At 36.6% G+C, this 16225-nt stretch overlaps 3 protein-coding genes and 1 pseudogene across 7 annotated transcripts; 3 read left to right on the top strand and 1 right to left on the bottom strand.

Moving 5' to 3' along the window:
* Positions 1 to 355: 355 nt before the first annotated feature.
* On the top strand, positions 356 to 1697 carry LOC114169877 (E3 ubiquitin-protein ligase RDUF2 pseudogene; annotated as a pseudogene). Its single transcript, XR_014986659.1, has one exon. The product of XR_014986659.1 is annotated as an E3 ubiquitin-protein ligase RDUF2 pseudogene (transcript).
* Positions 1698 to 3170: 1473 nt separating this feature from the next.
* LOC114168659 (E3 ubiquitin-protein ligase SDIR1-like) lies at positions 3171 to 7574 on the top strand. Of its 3 annotated transcripts, XM_028053557.2 has the most exons (10): positions 3171 to 3308; positions 3379 to 3443; positions 4366 to 4495; positions 4609 to 4663; positions 4747 to 4799; positions 4905 to 5133; positions 5275 to 5389; positions 6084 to 6126; positions 6522 to 6647; positions 7231 to 7574. In XM_028053557.2, exons 3-10 carry the CDS (start codon positions 4418 to 4420, stop codon positions 7354 to 7356), a joined length of 825 nt encoding a protein of 274 aa, XP_027909358.1. In that variant the 5' UTR covers positions 3171 to 3308; positions 3379 to 3443; positions 4366 to 4417; the 3' UTR covers positions 7357 to 7574. The 3 variants fall into 3 exon arrangements, with proteins under 3 accessions (XP_027909358.1, XP_027909357.1, XP_027909360.1); XM_028053556.2 differs by lacking the exon at positions 3379 to 3443 and having other exon boundaries at positions 3181 to 3346; XM_028053559.2 differs by lacking the exon at positions 3379 to 3443 and having other exon boundaries at positions 3195 to 3346; positions 4373 to 4495.
* A 2795-nt stretch (positions 7575 to 10369) lies between these two features.
* Positions 10370 to 13341, top strand: LOC114168746 (laccase-2-like). Of its 2 annotated transcripts, none has more exons than XM_085669439.1 (6): positions 10370 to 10576; positions 10852 to 11003; positions 11217 to 11461; positions 11604 to 11732; positions 11881 to 12846; positions 12926 to 13341. In XM_085669439.1, the coding sequence occupies exons 1-6, from the start codon at positions 10439 to 10441 to the stop codon at positions 13054 to 13056; spliced, it is 1761 nt and encodes a 586-aa protein (XP_085525565.1). In that variant the 5' UTR covers positions 10370 to 10438; the 3' UTR covers positions 13057 to 13341. The 2 variants fall into 2 exon arrangements, with proteins under 2 accessions (XP_085525565.1, XP_027909461.1); XM_028053660.2 differs by having other exon boundaries at positions 10371 to 10576; positions 11875 to 12846.
* A 1407-nt stretch (positions 13342 to 14748) lies between these two features.
* LOC114170565 (small polypeptide DEVIL 13) lies at positions 14749 to 15662 on the bottom strand. The gene has a single exon (XM_028056068.2). The coding sequence runs from the start codon at positions 15210 to 15212 to the stop codon at positions 14901 to 14903; it is 312 nt and encodes a 103-aa protein (XP_027911869.1). The 5' UTR covers positions 15213 to 15662; the 3' UTR covers positions 14749 to 14900.
* Positions 15663 to 16225: the final 563 nt, after the last annotated feature.

Raw genomic sequence — 16225 nt, 5'->3', positions numbered from 1 at the left:
TCAAATTAAGTCATACCTTTTTGTCTTAATTTCATCAAACTTTTAAAAAATTTGCTAACATGAGAAATTAGACTTACAAGTTAATAAACAAATACAACAATCTTGTTTAAAATTATAATAGAATGAAACAAAATTAGTGTTGGTAGAGTGTGGTATTTACCAGGTTTGAACACGAAAAAAATAACTGAATGAAATAATAGATAAAAAATTAGAAGAAGTGAGAAGTTTGGATGTATGTTGAGATTAGGTTTTAACGCGTGGGAAATGAAACACGCAAACGTTGTTATTTCCTCTGCAGTTCGCATTCATACAGACATATACACTTACACACGCTCCTCTCTCTCATTTATATACACGCTCTCCCCCTTCAACCCTCCCCAAACACTCTTTCTCCTTCTCTCTCTCTACATTTCGTCAAAAACATGAATTCCGACACGCAACAAGGAACGCCGTCGTATTGGTGCTACAGCTGTACCCGCTTCGTTCACCTCTCATCGGAGGCCACCATCGCCTGTCCCCACTGCCAGAGTGGCTTCGTCGAAGAGATCCGCGCCGACGCCTCGCCGCGCCACCGTCTCAGCCCTTTCCCCGACGACCATCTTTCGCTCCGCCGACAGGGGTTCCGCCGCCGCCGTCGCGATGCTGCTGGCAACCGCTCCCCCTTTAACCCGGTCATCGTTCTCCGGGGACCCGGCGATGACTCCGCCGCCGAACACGAAGGCGCCAGCACGTTTGAGCTCTTCTACGATGACGGCGACGGGACTGGTCTCCGTCCGCTCCCGCCCACCATGTCGGAGTTCCTCCTTGGCTCAGGCTTCGACCGCCTACTGGAGCAGTTCGCGCAGATCGAGATGAACGGCTTCGGCCGCCCGGAGAACCCTCCGGCGTCCAAGGCGGCGATCGAGTCCATGCCGACTGTCGAGATCGGTGAAACGCAGGTCGAAACCGACGCGCACTGCGCCGTGTGCAAGGAGGCGTTTGAGCTCCACGCGGAGGCGCGTGAGTTACCCTGCAAACATATTTACCACTCCGACTGCATCCTCCCGTGGCTCTCCATGCGGAACTCGTGCCCGGTGTGCCGCCACGAGCTTCCTTCCGATTTGGAAACTAGGGCTCCGAGTCAGATCGACGAGGAGGCGATAGGGTTGACTATCTGGAGGCTTCCAGGAGGGGGATTCGCCGTGGGGCGATTTTCCGGCGGACGCAGAGCCGGAGAGAATCATTTCCCGGTGGTTTATACGGAGATGGACGGTGGACTGAACACGAACGGAGCTCCGAGGAGGATTTCTCGGTCGGTGAGAAGCAATAGGGTTAGGGAGAGTCGAGGGTTTGTTAGGGTTGTTCGCAACTTCTTTTCATTCTTTGGAAGGATCGGTTCTAGAAACTCTTCTTCGTCTCTGTCATCTTCTGAACATGCTTCCGTGAGTAGAAGCCGAAGTCATGTGAGTTCAGTCTTCAGCAGAAGCTCACGGAGACATAGCAGAACTTTTGTTTTGGATGATTAATTGGTGATGGCAATTTTGCAAACAGTAGCAATACTCTTTCAATCTTTTTAACTTTGGGTCATGAAATTCATACTGTAAATAGCATGTAACTAGCATCAATACAAGAAATTCTAGTTTCCCATCTCTCTTTGGGACTCTAGTGCTTTGATTCATCATCAATACAAGGAAATGTGCAATTTTTTTTTTTGGCTACGAGCGGATCAAACATTTGTGTGCTATCAAGTTGGCACCAGTGACTCTCTGGCAGTGGACCGGGCAATGAGAAACATGATTAATGTTTCGTTCCCCGTCCACTGAATGATTTGATTTGTTTATAATATTACGTTAGTCCATTATTTCTGAGGATTCTTTAAGAATTGTTATTTTTAGATGCTTCTTTCAACTTGCAGCACAGAACCATAATGTTTTGACCAATGTGCTTCTGCTGATGATGACGATGATGATATGTCACTTTTCCTGTGTGACCCCTTTTGAATTAATTGGGAATACGAATGAGAATGAAGAACAGCATCATCTAAATTATTGTTCTATGTAGCTGTGTAAACCATAATTCATCTGAAATTCTTTAATTAGGAAATAGTGACTGTTATTTACACTCTCCTTAGATGCTCTTTCTCTTCTGGTTCCTATGGGTATGTTCAATTCAGGTGGCTCTGATAATTCGCGCAGATTGTGGTGGATTCCACATAATGGGTTACCTTTTTGATTCATGTGCTTAGATTTTTCAGATGGTGCACTTGCCACATGTCTAGAATGTAGTGGATAATAGAGCTAGAAAATTCTCAATATCCAACATTTTGTCTGACTCCAACAACTTTCTACCAATTCTGAATTTGGGATATGAAGTTTTATGTTTGAAATTTTGGGTGAAATTAATCATTTACTATAGGCATACTATTATATACAAGTAATATACTTTTTCTATAAGTTCTTTTGTCACTATATAATTAAACATTCTACTATAATAATTTTTTATTTGATAAAATATAGTTGTACCGAATTTTAATCATTTATAGGCAGTCCAGTCCGAAAAGTTTCCGCAGTAAAATAATATTAACCAATTATATTTAAATAAAATTAATTGCTCACTCTATTAGCAAGCATGTATATATATATATATATATATATATATATATATATATGTATATATAATTTTTTTTAAGTTATATGTGACAGGTAAATTAAAATTATATCTAATTTAACGTGTGTCAGCAATTTGATGTCAAATGGTGGTAGTGTCGGTGTTGATTGTGAGGTTCTATGGGTGCACCTTTCTGCATGCGAACAAGGCGTGGCACTGCAACCACAATACCTCCACAATTACCGATTCCACGTGTCATCTTCAAAACTCTACACTTCACCTCAATTTGTTACCCACCATATACTCAATTATTCAATTTTTCATCACTACGTTTTAGTCCCTCCTTTATTTATAAGTATACATTTTTATCTTCTTCTAAAAAAATGATTTTCTACTTTTTCTTTTGTATATTCTTATTCTTATTTTATTACAATCTAGAGTTAGAAAATTATTTAAAGCTAATGAATTGTTTAACTAATAATACTTACTAAGATGGTTGCGTCCGCGGAAAAGCAATGCTAATAATTTTGAGAGGAAAAGTATGCCTCATATACTATGGATTAATTAAAAATGTAATTTTTTATATCTATATATGTATATATAATATAATGTTTCCACAAATAGTATTTTCCAAATCTCATATTGCAGCACATCAGTGACTGAACCCACCGTCACCACACCACACCACACCAACAACGTAGACAGTGACGGACCAATCCCTGGTACAACTACAAATCCATTTGGGGACAATTTGATTTTGGTAAGCATGTTCATGGTTTTTTGTTTTTGCAGTTTACGATGATGTGTTTCAGTGCTGGAAAATTGAACCAAGGAGACCATATTTCCGTTAAATGTTTGTAAGAAAATGTAGTCTTACATTACATCCGTTTCTATAATTTGATGAACCTCACATCTCAATAATTGTAATGTGGTTTTCTGACTGTGGTGGCTGTAGCTGTTTCTTTTTCCTATTTCTGTTAACTTTTCAGGCACTCTTCATTTTTTCCGGTGAGAATTTGCCTGAAATTGGTTTTTTTTCTTCATATTTTTTCCCTGCCATCTTAACAGTTTTGTTTCACCAAATCGCCGTTTTTACGGGTTGATCGAGTTGAAGAGCAAGGTCCCTTAAATTAGCAAAAGCATCTGCATTCTGCACCAACATGTTATTCTTAAAAATGCGAAAACACACCCTATTTTCTTAGAACTTTTCCTCACAAGTGAGAGAGTTTTGTGTGGAAATTGACTAAATTGTTAAATACATGGGAAGGAGGAGTTTTTTTTTTTTTTTTTTTTACACTCTTTAAGTTATTATGTATACCCACACTTCTTTTTTGCAATTCTGACTCTTACAATCTCCTGAGCTAATGAGACAAAAACCTATATAGGTCAATGGGTTTAGCTTTGGCTTCAAAAACAAAAATCATTCACCATATGTTTTCACTAGAATAAAGAATGGTCGATCCCTTTTCCGAAGTTGTGAATCTTGCACCTTGATGAACATAATGATCTATGTGTGTTTTGCGGAAAAAATGTCTAGATAAGATACTGGAATGTGAGATATGATTTGTCTTCTAATCTTCAACAATAAAAATTATCTTTCCTGCAAATAACCATCAATCTATAGGAATGAGTTTACTGCGACTAAACATTCAGTCTTCACAAATTCATGGGTGGAATTATGTTTGCTTGTTTGATTCTTGAATGACTTAATACATGTTTATTCTTTCATAATCAGTATACAAATTTGTGTTATTGTAACTTTTAGACATCGATTAATAGCTCACAGGTAGTGTTGTCGTGAATTGTTGGCTGGACGAGCTCCTTTGCAATCATGAGTTTTGTCTTCCGAGGTAGTAGGGGAGATATTGAAAGTGGCTTTTCAGAATATGTTCCTGAAAGAACCTTGATGGTACGTTTGATATGTGTGAATGTCAATCTGTGTTCTAGTTTCCCCCCGCTAAACTCAAATTGTACATAATTGGACTGTAATTCTCATTCTCTTTTCCTACTTCTTCCTATCAGCGGGTTCATCCAGCTCGCCCAGTTAATGGGAATTCTCTAGCTTTTCTTATCACAGGTGATGTCTGCTCTGCTGTATCTATTGCTATACTGCTTCGTAAAGCCTATTCTTAATCTGTATCTGACATGCTTATTTGCCAGTTATTTTGATATTCATGATATTAAACTCCCCTCAGATGTTACATCATTTTTTGGTAAGTAAATCACTTAAAAAATGCTAAATTTGATGTACTCACTGCCATGCAAGTTACTTATCTGCATTGAAGTAAGAAATTAATTCTTGGCACATAACATTTCAGCTCTGGGTTGTACTGGCTATCTTTGTGATGGCTACAAGTCTGAGGATGTATGCAACTTGTCAACAGCTTCAAGCACAGGCTAGGGCTCATGCTGCAGCAGCCTCTGGGTTGCTTGGCCATACTGAACTCCGTCTTCACATGCCACCATCTATTGCAATTGCGACCAGAGGAAGATTGCAGGGACTTAGACTTCAACTTGCACTCCTTGACCGTGAATTTGATGAGCTAGGTATTATGTTTATGAGTTGTACCTTGAATATGTATTTTAATATCTTTTCTTAGTTGAAAAGGCCCCAAGATAGGTGCTGAAAGCAGATTAAGGCTTATATTCCTCTATTTTGTTAAGTTTTTTTTCTTGATTTTGTTTCAGATTATGAAACTTTGAGAGCTCTTGACACTGATACTGCTCCTAGTACTCGTTCAATGACTGAGGAAGAGATAAATGCTTTGCCTATTCACACTTATAAAGTTCCAGTCCCACCAAAGTGAGTTGTAATTGTTTCAATAAATAAATAAAATGATAGTGATAATAATGAACCAGAAGAAAGGCTAGCTGCATTAGCTTGCATTTTCCCTTTCCTGAAGCTCACTGTTTGGAGGGTCAGTGCACACTATTCTAACTATTTTGTAGAAGGCACTGACTTCTGATAGAGATGGGTGAGTTTAAAGTCCACACTCCTTGATATTTTGGTTTAGAAAACCATTGAATATGGAGCATAAATCATGTTCCATGGAGAAATTGGCATGCCTCAGCGAAGCTGTTAAGGTTAGCTTTGCTAAAGGTGTACGCAGACCAGCAGTTGTGACTCTAATTAGAAAACCAAATAGTTATTGCTAATATTCATCCTACATTTGTGGTAAAATAGATGTCATGTACAAGGCTCATAATCACTGGGTAGTAGAATGAGGATCTTGAAGGGATGATTTTCACTCATTGCGTACTAGATGACCAATTGTGAAAAGAGGCTGTGCTGTTATATCATTGCTCAGGAATCATTAGTTAAGATTATAGAGAAAAATGCATTTGTTAGTCTTTTTTTTTTTATTATTTATATATTTTATGGTTCTCATGCCAGTTTAACTGATTTATAGGACTAGTTTCCTCCTTTGTGTGCATTTGCATTTATGTAAAGTGCTAAACCATAATAAATAATCTGATACAAGTTGTTGGGTTAACAGGGATGGCTCTGCCGGTCTGGCATCCTCTTCAGGTGCAGCTGAGGTAAACATATGTTAACTGTCTCTTCTTTTGGTTTGTTTACCTTTTCTAGCCTAGGTTGTCAAGTCATTGTATTTTATTGTTATAATGATGTTAATGTGTTGCCTGGTTTTACTCTTGGTTGTTAGTTTTATATACTACTGGTGGTCTATATTGCTGTTAATGCCTCTCATAAGTACTTTAGACAATGCCCCGAGATATAGATAGCAAACTATTCGATAATTGGCCCTAATATGGTGTTCTATTCATTCTTCATGGATATGCTTTTGAAGAAAAAGAGATATATATGATTCTTTTAATCCAAGATGTTTGAAGAAATTGCCCCCACTTGATGGCTTCCATACTTCTTATTCCTGGAAGGGGACTGTTTTTAGTTTCTTTGTTTAATGGTCAATCAGATTAAACAAGAATCTGGAGGAACAGAGGCAGGTATCAGAGGTTCAGAAGATGAGCTGACATGTACTATATGCTTGGACCAAGTTAAGAGGGGGGAGCTTGTTCGTAGCTTACCATGCTTGCATCAGGTTTGATCACCCCTAGTGGAAACTAGTACTTATCTCATATTATCAGATTTATTTTGTGATAATCATTAGTCTTCTTAGTTTTCTATTCTAGTCAAATCCATTTGAACTAAAGTATCATGCTCATTTTTGTCTGTACACAATTATTCTAGCTCTTTCAGTGAGGGTATTTCAATCAAAAAGAAGACTGTTTTTGTCGTAGTAATTAGAGTAATTTATACATTTTAGAAGATGCGTCATTACCTTAAATGATAAGAGAATGTGAAATGTGGGGAGGAATTATTTTCGTATTAAAGTTCGAGTTTTTCTTTGATAACTAGAACCAACTAACGCAAATTTTATTCTGCATATTATCATTGATATTAGACTCTAAATTTATTTGAAAAATAAAACCTAAAGCATCAAAGACCCTGCACCTAAATCTTTTATTTTGTTTAATGAAAGCATGATGGCTGTCAATTAACTTCTGCTGCAACTTATTCCTCCTTCACAACTGGTTAATAATTTAACTTTACTTAAAGCTATAAAGGGTGATATATATCATTTATATTGCGTATCATAAATGACTAATTTTCTTTTTGTCCAGTTTCATGCCAATTGCATTGATCCATGGCTCCGGCAACAAGGAACATGTCCTGTGTGCAAATTAAGGATAGGGTCGGGAAGTGGGGGAAGCAGGGAGAGCGAATCCGATGGTTCAGATATTGCGTAATCTGATGGTTTAGATATGGCTGTAAAATGCATAATGTGATGCCTTGAAGTGTATGTTCATGGAAACAAGTATATATATGTATATATTATTCTGTATTGGCGTATATAATGAGCTTGGCAATGAGTATATGATTGTATTCTAGTCCATGTTCACTTATCCCGAGAATTCTTACTGAGACATGTGTATCTCTTGATATATAAATACGCATTACAAATTTATATTGTGGGAGGCTCATGATGATAGTGCATGTGATAAATCTTATCTTTTATCTTTCACCAACATATTTCTTTTTTCGGAGCATTTAAGTTAAGACATCGCCATCCTTAAGAATGGTCTTCTGATAAATTTGCAGGTTTAGCTGTTTGTGTTAGCAATTCCTAGATGTAACTAATTATGTACAACATATAACTCAATTTAATTTTTTGCTTTTGACTTCACTAATACATGTTAGATTAGGTAACTACTTTGGACTTGACAAGAAGTTAAATAAGGTTTGAATTAATTATATAGAACGGCTCACTTATCCATTGTGATTAGATGAGCTGTCTATATAATGCGTAAAATACTTTTTCTCTTCCAAAGTTTGCCAAGTTTTTTTTTTCTTTTTTTCAGTTTTGCCTTTGTTGCGCGTTCAAAACAAGGAAAGGGTCTATTACCTGGCCTACCCCAACCCTAGTTTCTATCGAAAGTTATTTTTTTCTCTAACAGTGACTGGTCATAACTAGCAGCTATTCATGCAGACCTCCATATCCAATCCTGCCATGTGAATTCATGAGTACAGTTTGTTGATCCTGTGAATCAATCAAAAGGGTAAAGCATATTTAATGCTAGCATTATGATGACAAGTAGGATTTCTTTTCAAGAGATGGATATTTTTTATATCAGTTTTATTTAAGTGACGGATATGCATTACAGTATATTTATTCCTGAAAAAGAATAAGTCAGCAAAACGTTTTATTACAGGCTACTTCTGCAGTTATTAAGCTGATATAAATTATTGTGTATGTATACATTTTATAGTTCTAGGATATAACTAGATTTGTCAGCCACCGCCTGTTGAAATATGGAATTTAGTACCAACAAGCCAAAAACATTATAGTATTTAATTTAGTAACGTATGAATCCAAAATGCAATGAAATAGCCCATATAATAGCATCTTTTAAAAATATTACATCAACTTTGGCCAGATTCAATGATGAAGAAGTATTGTATTTTGCCATTAAATCCAAAGGCAAAAAGCATCACGTTTTTTCTTGATCAGACAAAAACAAGTACAAAATGAAATCTCTACGATGCTGTCGGGGATGAACGAAATTGGTACTCAGCGATAAAATATATTAACTTTCCTTATTTTAGTTTGATACATCATAAGATTCCACGTTATCTAGAATTGGATTGAAGTAATTTATATTATAATGGTCTAATCCAGAAAACTAACTGGTGTGGTGAGAAACTTTCATGCTTCAATTTCTTTGCATGCAGTTCGACCTCTGAATAATGTTAAAAGGTAAATCTAAATTGAGGTATTTGGTAATGAAGGGTGAGTTATGTGGTCCCAGAAGAGAAATGTATTTGAAAAGCTGAATTTATATCGAAGTTCGTAGATTGTTGTCAATGTTGATTTGATTATTTTGGCTTTGTAATGAATCTTTCTGTCTTGGTGATTAAGCCTGTGATTGAAACGTTGATCCTAGACTTAATTAACCAGGAACCTAATCTCTGCTTGGTTGATTATTGCTCATTTGTTTTGATGGCTAAAAGAAAAGTTGGATCAAATGTCCTTTTCCTTCTTTGTGGCTCTAACTCACTTACTTACGGTACTGTTTAGTTGAGAAGTGTGCCATCACCACCAGGCACACCCACTTAAGCCTCACCTGAAATCATTTTTTATCAGAACCATTTTTAAATTATTAGTGTAGCAATCTAAGTGTGGCTTAGTTAGCAAGCCTTAACGGTTTATTTGAAAACGCCCTTTTCCTATTACTCTTCTTAAACGAATTTAACTACGTGGAGATGTTTAAGTCTGTTAGGATTATAACATCAATGAGATCTGCGCCTAACCACATAAGACGCTGACACCACTCTCAACCCAAAACTTTAAGACAATGGATTTATGGGTCTTTCTACTTCCTCATTTCTGATCAACGTAGGACTTAGACTCACACTTGGGATTCCTAACAAAGTCCACCAATTATCCTTTTCATCATATCATTACAAGTTTTTATTCAGAAAAAAAAAAACGTCCAAACCAAAAGTTCTCATTTTTTTTTCTCTTAATTTGTAAGCCTAAATTTCCATTTGCATAGCTTGTCTAACCTCAAATCCGAATACATTAATAATAAATATTTATATCACAATTCACGACATATAAAGACAAATTTATAGTATACAAGTGAATACAAAACAGAGTTAAGTTTGAAGTCCACCTCTTAACATGGTATCAGAGTCATGGGTTAAAACCTATTCTAGTAATATTTGGAATGTGTTGTAGATCTCATATCAACTAGAGATAAGGAAGTTTACTGTATATAAGTGGATGCAAACTTCATCTTACAGACTGATTTTGTAGAGTGTGGATACAAACTTCACCTTACAAACTGATATTGTAGGATTAAGTTAAACTTAAAAATGACTTTGTATGTTTTTTTTTTTTCAAATTATTGTTGGATTCTTTGAGAAAAATAAGAAAGATATTTTTTCCAAATTGGAGACCACTTTTGTTGAAAAAGTCTAGATAGGAGGTGTTGGGTGCAGATGGGAAAGAAACTGTAATTAGAGAGTACGAAACGGGGCACATAAGATGAGACAAAACAGGTTAAATAAATAAAATTAACGTTAGTGACACTCCAAAGTATAAGAAAGATGGGACCATACAGAGTAGGTGAAAATCAATCTTCTTCAGGCATGCTTCGTTTTGAAACATGGACACACTGATCAGATAAACCTGTTCGACCAAACATTTATTTGTGGTTTCTATCTCTGTCTCTATATATACAACTTTGTTTAGCATGCAGCTAATTGTAACTAATATTTCCAAACTCACTCACTCACTGAGGCCCAAAACACAATATTGAAACAAAAATGGTCTCAACTGTTCCTTCATCACCAGAACTTTTTGTAGCTTTCCTCTTTGCCACAAGCTTCCTCAGTTCCTTTCCCGAATTTATTCTCGCCACTACTTCAAAGCATGGAAGCGTTACAAGACACTACAAGTTTGATGTGAGCATTACACACACACACACACATATATATATATATGCACACACATACACATGTATATGTATATGTATATATTAAAACTTATACCATGTAAACATGTATTTATCTAGTGAGAGGTCTAAAGTGAAACTAGTTACAGTATATATATATATATATATATAGTGAGAGTTCTGAAGTGAAAAGAGTTAATCTTTATCACTCAATGCAGCTAAAGATTAGTTGTGCCTTTCTGCAGAAAAAAGGTGATATGAATATTTATTTGATTATGTTTCCAGATAAGGTTGAGTAATGTTACGAGGCTGTGCCACATAAAGAGCATGGTTACAGTGAACGGGAAGTTCCCTGGTCCTAGAATTACTGCAAGAGAAGGTGACAGAATTGTGGTTAAGGTGGTCAATCATGTTCCCAACAATGTCACCATACACTGGTATATATCTATATATATATGATCTTAACTCTGTAAAACTAATGATTTTGTTATTCTTTGCCCACAAGACAAGTGTACCTAACAAAACAATGATAAAAGTATCAGCATTAATTTGTATGCTACATATTTTGTGCATCTTGTAGCTAGTATATGTCCATGCATGCAGTGGATTATTGTGTGGCTACCAACTAACATATAAATTGACAATAATAGGCATGGAGTGAGACAGCTTCGAAGTGGATGGGCAGATGGTCCATCTTACATAACTCAATGTCCCATTCAAACTGGTCAGAGTTACGTGTACAACTTCACCATTGTTGGACAAAGAGGAACTCTTTTCTGGCATGCTCACATTTCATGGTTAAGAGCCACTATCTATGGACCTCTTATCCTTCTCCCTAGGCTCAACGAATCTTACCCTTTTGAAAAACCCCACAAGGAAGTTCCCATCCTCTTTGGTATAGGCCTCAAACCATCACCATACATACATAATACACAATTTTCTGATTTCAGTTAACAAAATCATGTTAAAAGAAAGAACAATCAATGCAAAAAAGACAACTTTCTCACCTGTGTTGCTTCAATGATTGACCCTCATAGGTGAGTGGTGGAACGCAGATCCAGAGGCTGTTATTGCACAAGCCCTTCAGACAGGGGCTGGCCCAAATGTTTCAGATGCCTACACCTTTAACGGATTTCCTGGTCCCCTCTACAATTGCTCCAATAACGGTAAAAGCTTGTTGAAGCTACACTTTTGATCCACTGAAAAAAAAAAAAAATCTACTTTTACGCAAGTTTTATTTGTACAAAATAACTTGGCTAAATTGGAGTATTAAGATAGGTTTTGACTTTTGATGTGCATGGTGGACAGAGACAGAGACTGAGACGTTCAGGTTAAAGGTGAAACCAGGGAAGACATACCTTCTTCGTTTGATCAATGCTGCACTCAATGACGAGCTCTTTTTCAGCATTGCAAATCACACCCTGGTCGTTGTTGAAGCTGATGCTACTTACGTTAAACCTTTTGAGTCCGATATCATAGTCCTAGGACCGGGACAAACCTCAAACGTTCTGTTAAAGACAAAACCTGAGTACCCAAATGCCACTTTCTTCATGCTAGCGAGACCATATTTCACTGGCACCGGCACTTTCGACAATTCCACAGTTGCTGGCATTCTAGAGTACAAGAAAAACCCACTTTCTGCCAAAAACATTCCCACTTTAAAACCCTCCCTTCCAGCCATCAACGACACTTCCTTCGTTGCCAACTTCTCAAGCAAATTTCGCAGTTTGAACACTGCCAAGTACCCTGCCAAGGTACCTCAAAAAGTTGACAAGAGCTTTTTCTTCACTGTTGGACTTGGAACAAGTCCCTGTCCCAAAAACCAAACATGCCAAGGACCAAACAACAGTTCAAAATTTGCAGCCTCGATGAACAACATATCTTTCACTCTTCCTTCTATAGCACTTCTTCAGCAACATTTCTTTGGGCAGGCTAATAACGGCATTTACACCACTGATTTTCCTGCCGTGCCATTGAGACCATTCAACTACACTGGGACCCCACCGAACAACACAAGGGTCACCAATGGAACAAAGACTGTGGTCATACCCTTTAACACAAGCGTGCAAGTGGTGCTTCAGGATACTAGCATTTTAGTAGCTGAGAGCCACCCTTTGCACCTTCATGGCTTTAATTTCTATGTTGTTGGTCAAGGCTTTGGGAACTTTAATCCCAACACTGACCCTCCAAAATTCAATCTGGTTGATCCAGTTGAAAGGAACACTGTTGGTGTGCCCTCTGGTGGTTGGGTTGCAATCCGGTTCCTTGCTGATAACCCAGGTGACACTGAATTACTGTGCTTAATTTATGTTTATCTTTTTGCATGACATGATTTAATTTGATGTGTATGATGAAACAGGTGTGTGGCTGATGCACTGTCACTTTGATGTGCACCTTAGTTGGGGATTGAGAATGGCTTGGATTGTTGAGGATGGGAAGCTCCCTAATCAGAAGTTGCCTCCTCCACCACTTGATCTTCCCAAGTGTTGATCATCATGATTCTGCAAAATTTTTTGATTTTCCAGTTCTAAGTTAATTAATTTCCGGATTTTGGGTTTGCCAACTATGAAAGAGTTATGAAAGAGTGAAGAGTCACCATCCTAATAGCCATTTCAGTTTTTCTTTCTTTCTTTCTACCTTCTGGATCACTTTTCTATACTTCCACTCCACCCAATTTTCTTGTGCTGATAAAATAAGGGTGTATGGAGTTATAGCATCCAGAATATGAATGTAATAAAAACTTTCCTTCATTGAAATGATACATTTTACTTCTCATTTTTTATTACCAAACCAGTCTAATCTGGTATCATTGCTTTAACAATAATGAAGCTCACATTTAATTTAAAGTCGTTTTTTTTTTCAGCAAATTAGAAACTTTAACTTTATTTGGGTCATTCATAATAAGAAGGAACTCCTCCATTAGGTATTGTCTCACATGACAAGAATAATAGAGATATGTTGACCATAAGCAGAAATTTCTTTCTCAAGGTTAACCCCTAATAGTTTATGCTTATTTGTGTTGCTAGTATATCTCCAAAGTTTAGTGGCCTCCAGCTAATTATTCAAGATGCAGTGTTCACGTTTGGGGACAAATGATTCTGTGCATGTTTAGAAAAAAAATTGTTACAGTAACAGTATTGTTTTTGTTTTCACGCGTGAAATTTTCTGGTTCAAACGAGAAAGAGTTGAATTTGTAACACTTACATTTCACATTAACAGAAGTGATTGGTTTATTTCTCCTTATAGTTACTACATTTGGGTGAAATGTTGCAAAGTAAAGCCTAATTAACGGTTAATTTACTAATTGGGATTAGATTAGCTGAGATGGGGTGAGGAAAAAGAAAACAATGAATTGCACCAAAACTAAGCTCTTTACTATATCTGACTTCAGATTGCAGATTTCCCCTTTTGGAAAGGGAAAAAAAAAGGGAAGAATCCTTCAAAAATCAGGTTCTAACATTTTGAACTAAAGAGTCAGCCGTTACTTTTGTTTTTTTATGGGAAAAACGAAGTAAGAATGTGGCTTGCATTTTCAATGCAGATCCAAGTGCTATTAAATAGTAATAATGAGTTGAAGCGGTTGAATTAAATATCCCTATGCTTTACCATAAAGTTAGCAAAAACTTTCCTTCTAAACACACAAATATATTTAGTGATAGAGTCAGAAATGGGATTTAACACATGAGAGCCTTTTGAAAATCCTGAACCAGAAGTTAAGCATGATTTTAGTTTAGTTATCATTGTTTAACATTAATCTTAAAAAAAGGTTTAATCAAGATTAGATGAGCTCTGAACAGGAGGGTGTAGATTTATTTTTTCAGGAAAAAAAAAACTTAGACACAGTTATATAATTATATAAGTACACTGATTCTGAGAGAATAACGTTTCAGTTTGATAATACACTAAAATATTTTACAAAGCTGATTATTATGCAGAGTGGAGAAATAAAACTTCAATTCCAATGAAAGAACATTATCAACACTTTCTGTGATATTATATTTAAGCTTTGCCTCTATACTTTTCTCCATAAAAATTTATCTCATGTAGTAAAAAACTAATGGTTCCAGAGATAGATATGTGATCAGAAATTGAATCCCTGAAGGATGAAGGTTGAATAATACTTAAACGAAGTGTGTGTGTGTATATATATAGAGATATATATAGAGAAACAGACACATATGCTTTAAGCACCAAGTAAATGAATCATATAACTCACCTTATGCAATTGGTAATTACAAAACGAATATATTCCAAGAAGAAAAAAAACCAGATCCCTTCAGCATTTTGCTGGTATAAGCATAACATAAGAATCTGAAAAGGGATCTGTGATTCCTTCATGAATCTCCATGCTTGTGCCAGCAAACTAACATGGCTACACACCTCCTCATGATGTAAAATCTGGCTTTGTGCTCCTTGGCTAAGCTGGTGCATTTTTTACCAATGGAGGGGTTCTTCTGAGAGAAGCTCCTAGGAATGGTGGTTTTTGAAGTGGAGGAACTCTTTTGGGATAAGCTCCTCAAGAGGGGAGAGTTTGAAGAAGAGCCTCTTGTTGAACAACTCCTTGAGAACAATGACTTGGTGGATGATGTGCTATTCTGGCTTCTGCAACCTGCTTCTTTCTTTGACAGCTTCCACTTTTCATCCATCAAAAACCAAACAACAGTAATATCTAGAACTAGCTATGACAGTGAGTGTGAGTGTGAGTGTGTGTGTGTGTGAGAGAGAGAGAGGAGAAGAAGTGAATACTTGATTGGAGAGAAGAAAGTTGGATGCAGTGGGACTGTGTAGTGTATAAAAAAAAAGGTTCCTAGAGAGATCATAAACAATTCTTGATGAGATTCGATGTTATAATGAGTTAATTAAATATTAAATATATGCCTATGCATATGAGTCACCTAAAACAAAGATATGTTGAATGATAAATCATACTCATACCCCTAAAACAAACATCTTAGCACTTCCTTTCTCTGTGTCTCATGTTTTTTCTCCACTTTCTCTCCATTCCTACTTTTCACTGTGTGTTAGACATGTGTTTTTGGAAAGGGGAAGTGTGTGCTTTTGGTTGATACAGTTGTTTTGAAACTAATACAGGAAACACTGTCCCTAAGAATAGCCTCATCAAATATGCACCTTTTTTTTTTCCTTGGAGACAAACCTCTTGTTTGGTTCTAAAATGGGAAATTATTTATGATAATGGTCCATTGTAGTTTGTACATTTATATTGGCTGGTTCTCATGTAGAGGGTTATATTTATGCATACGACCTGGACCTGACCCTTCCAAATCTGTATCCCTCAATAAAACCACTACCATCTACTCAATATGTTCTTCTTTCGCTGTCAGAAATCTCACGTTAACTAGAGATAAAACAATTTCATAGTATATAATCAGATGCAAATTTCACCTTACAAACGGGTTCTGTTAGGTTGAGTTAGATTTAAAGTTTACTTCTTAACGTTTATTATAAGAAGTGCGGATGAATCAACTTGTCACTTATAAATAAGCAATATCCATTGCAGTCAAAAAGTGCGTTTGAATTAGATGTCACAAAAGAGCAGTGTTGTGTTGCTCATGATCCTGTCTTATTGGTATGAACGTGGTTAGTGTTTGTCTTGTCAATTATTGTGATTGATGAAAACTGTTTTGAAATTGGCTACAAA

This window comes from Vigna unguiculata, chromosome 11 (genome assembly GCF_037176805.1).
Source record: "Vigna unguiculata cultivar grain cowpea cultivar isolate G323 ecotype 2 chromosome 11, ASM3717680v1, whole genome shotgun sequence".
In the NCBI taxonomy this organism is placed as follows: domain Eukaryota; kingdom Viridiplantae; phylum Streptophyta; class Magnoliopsida; order Fabales; family Fabaceae; genus Vigna; species Vigna unguiculata.
Note: the sequence above shows the minus strand (reverse complement) of the source record. Positions and strands in the feature narration are given on the sequence as shown.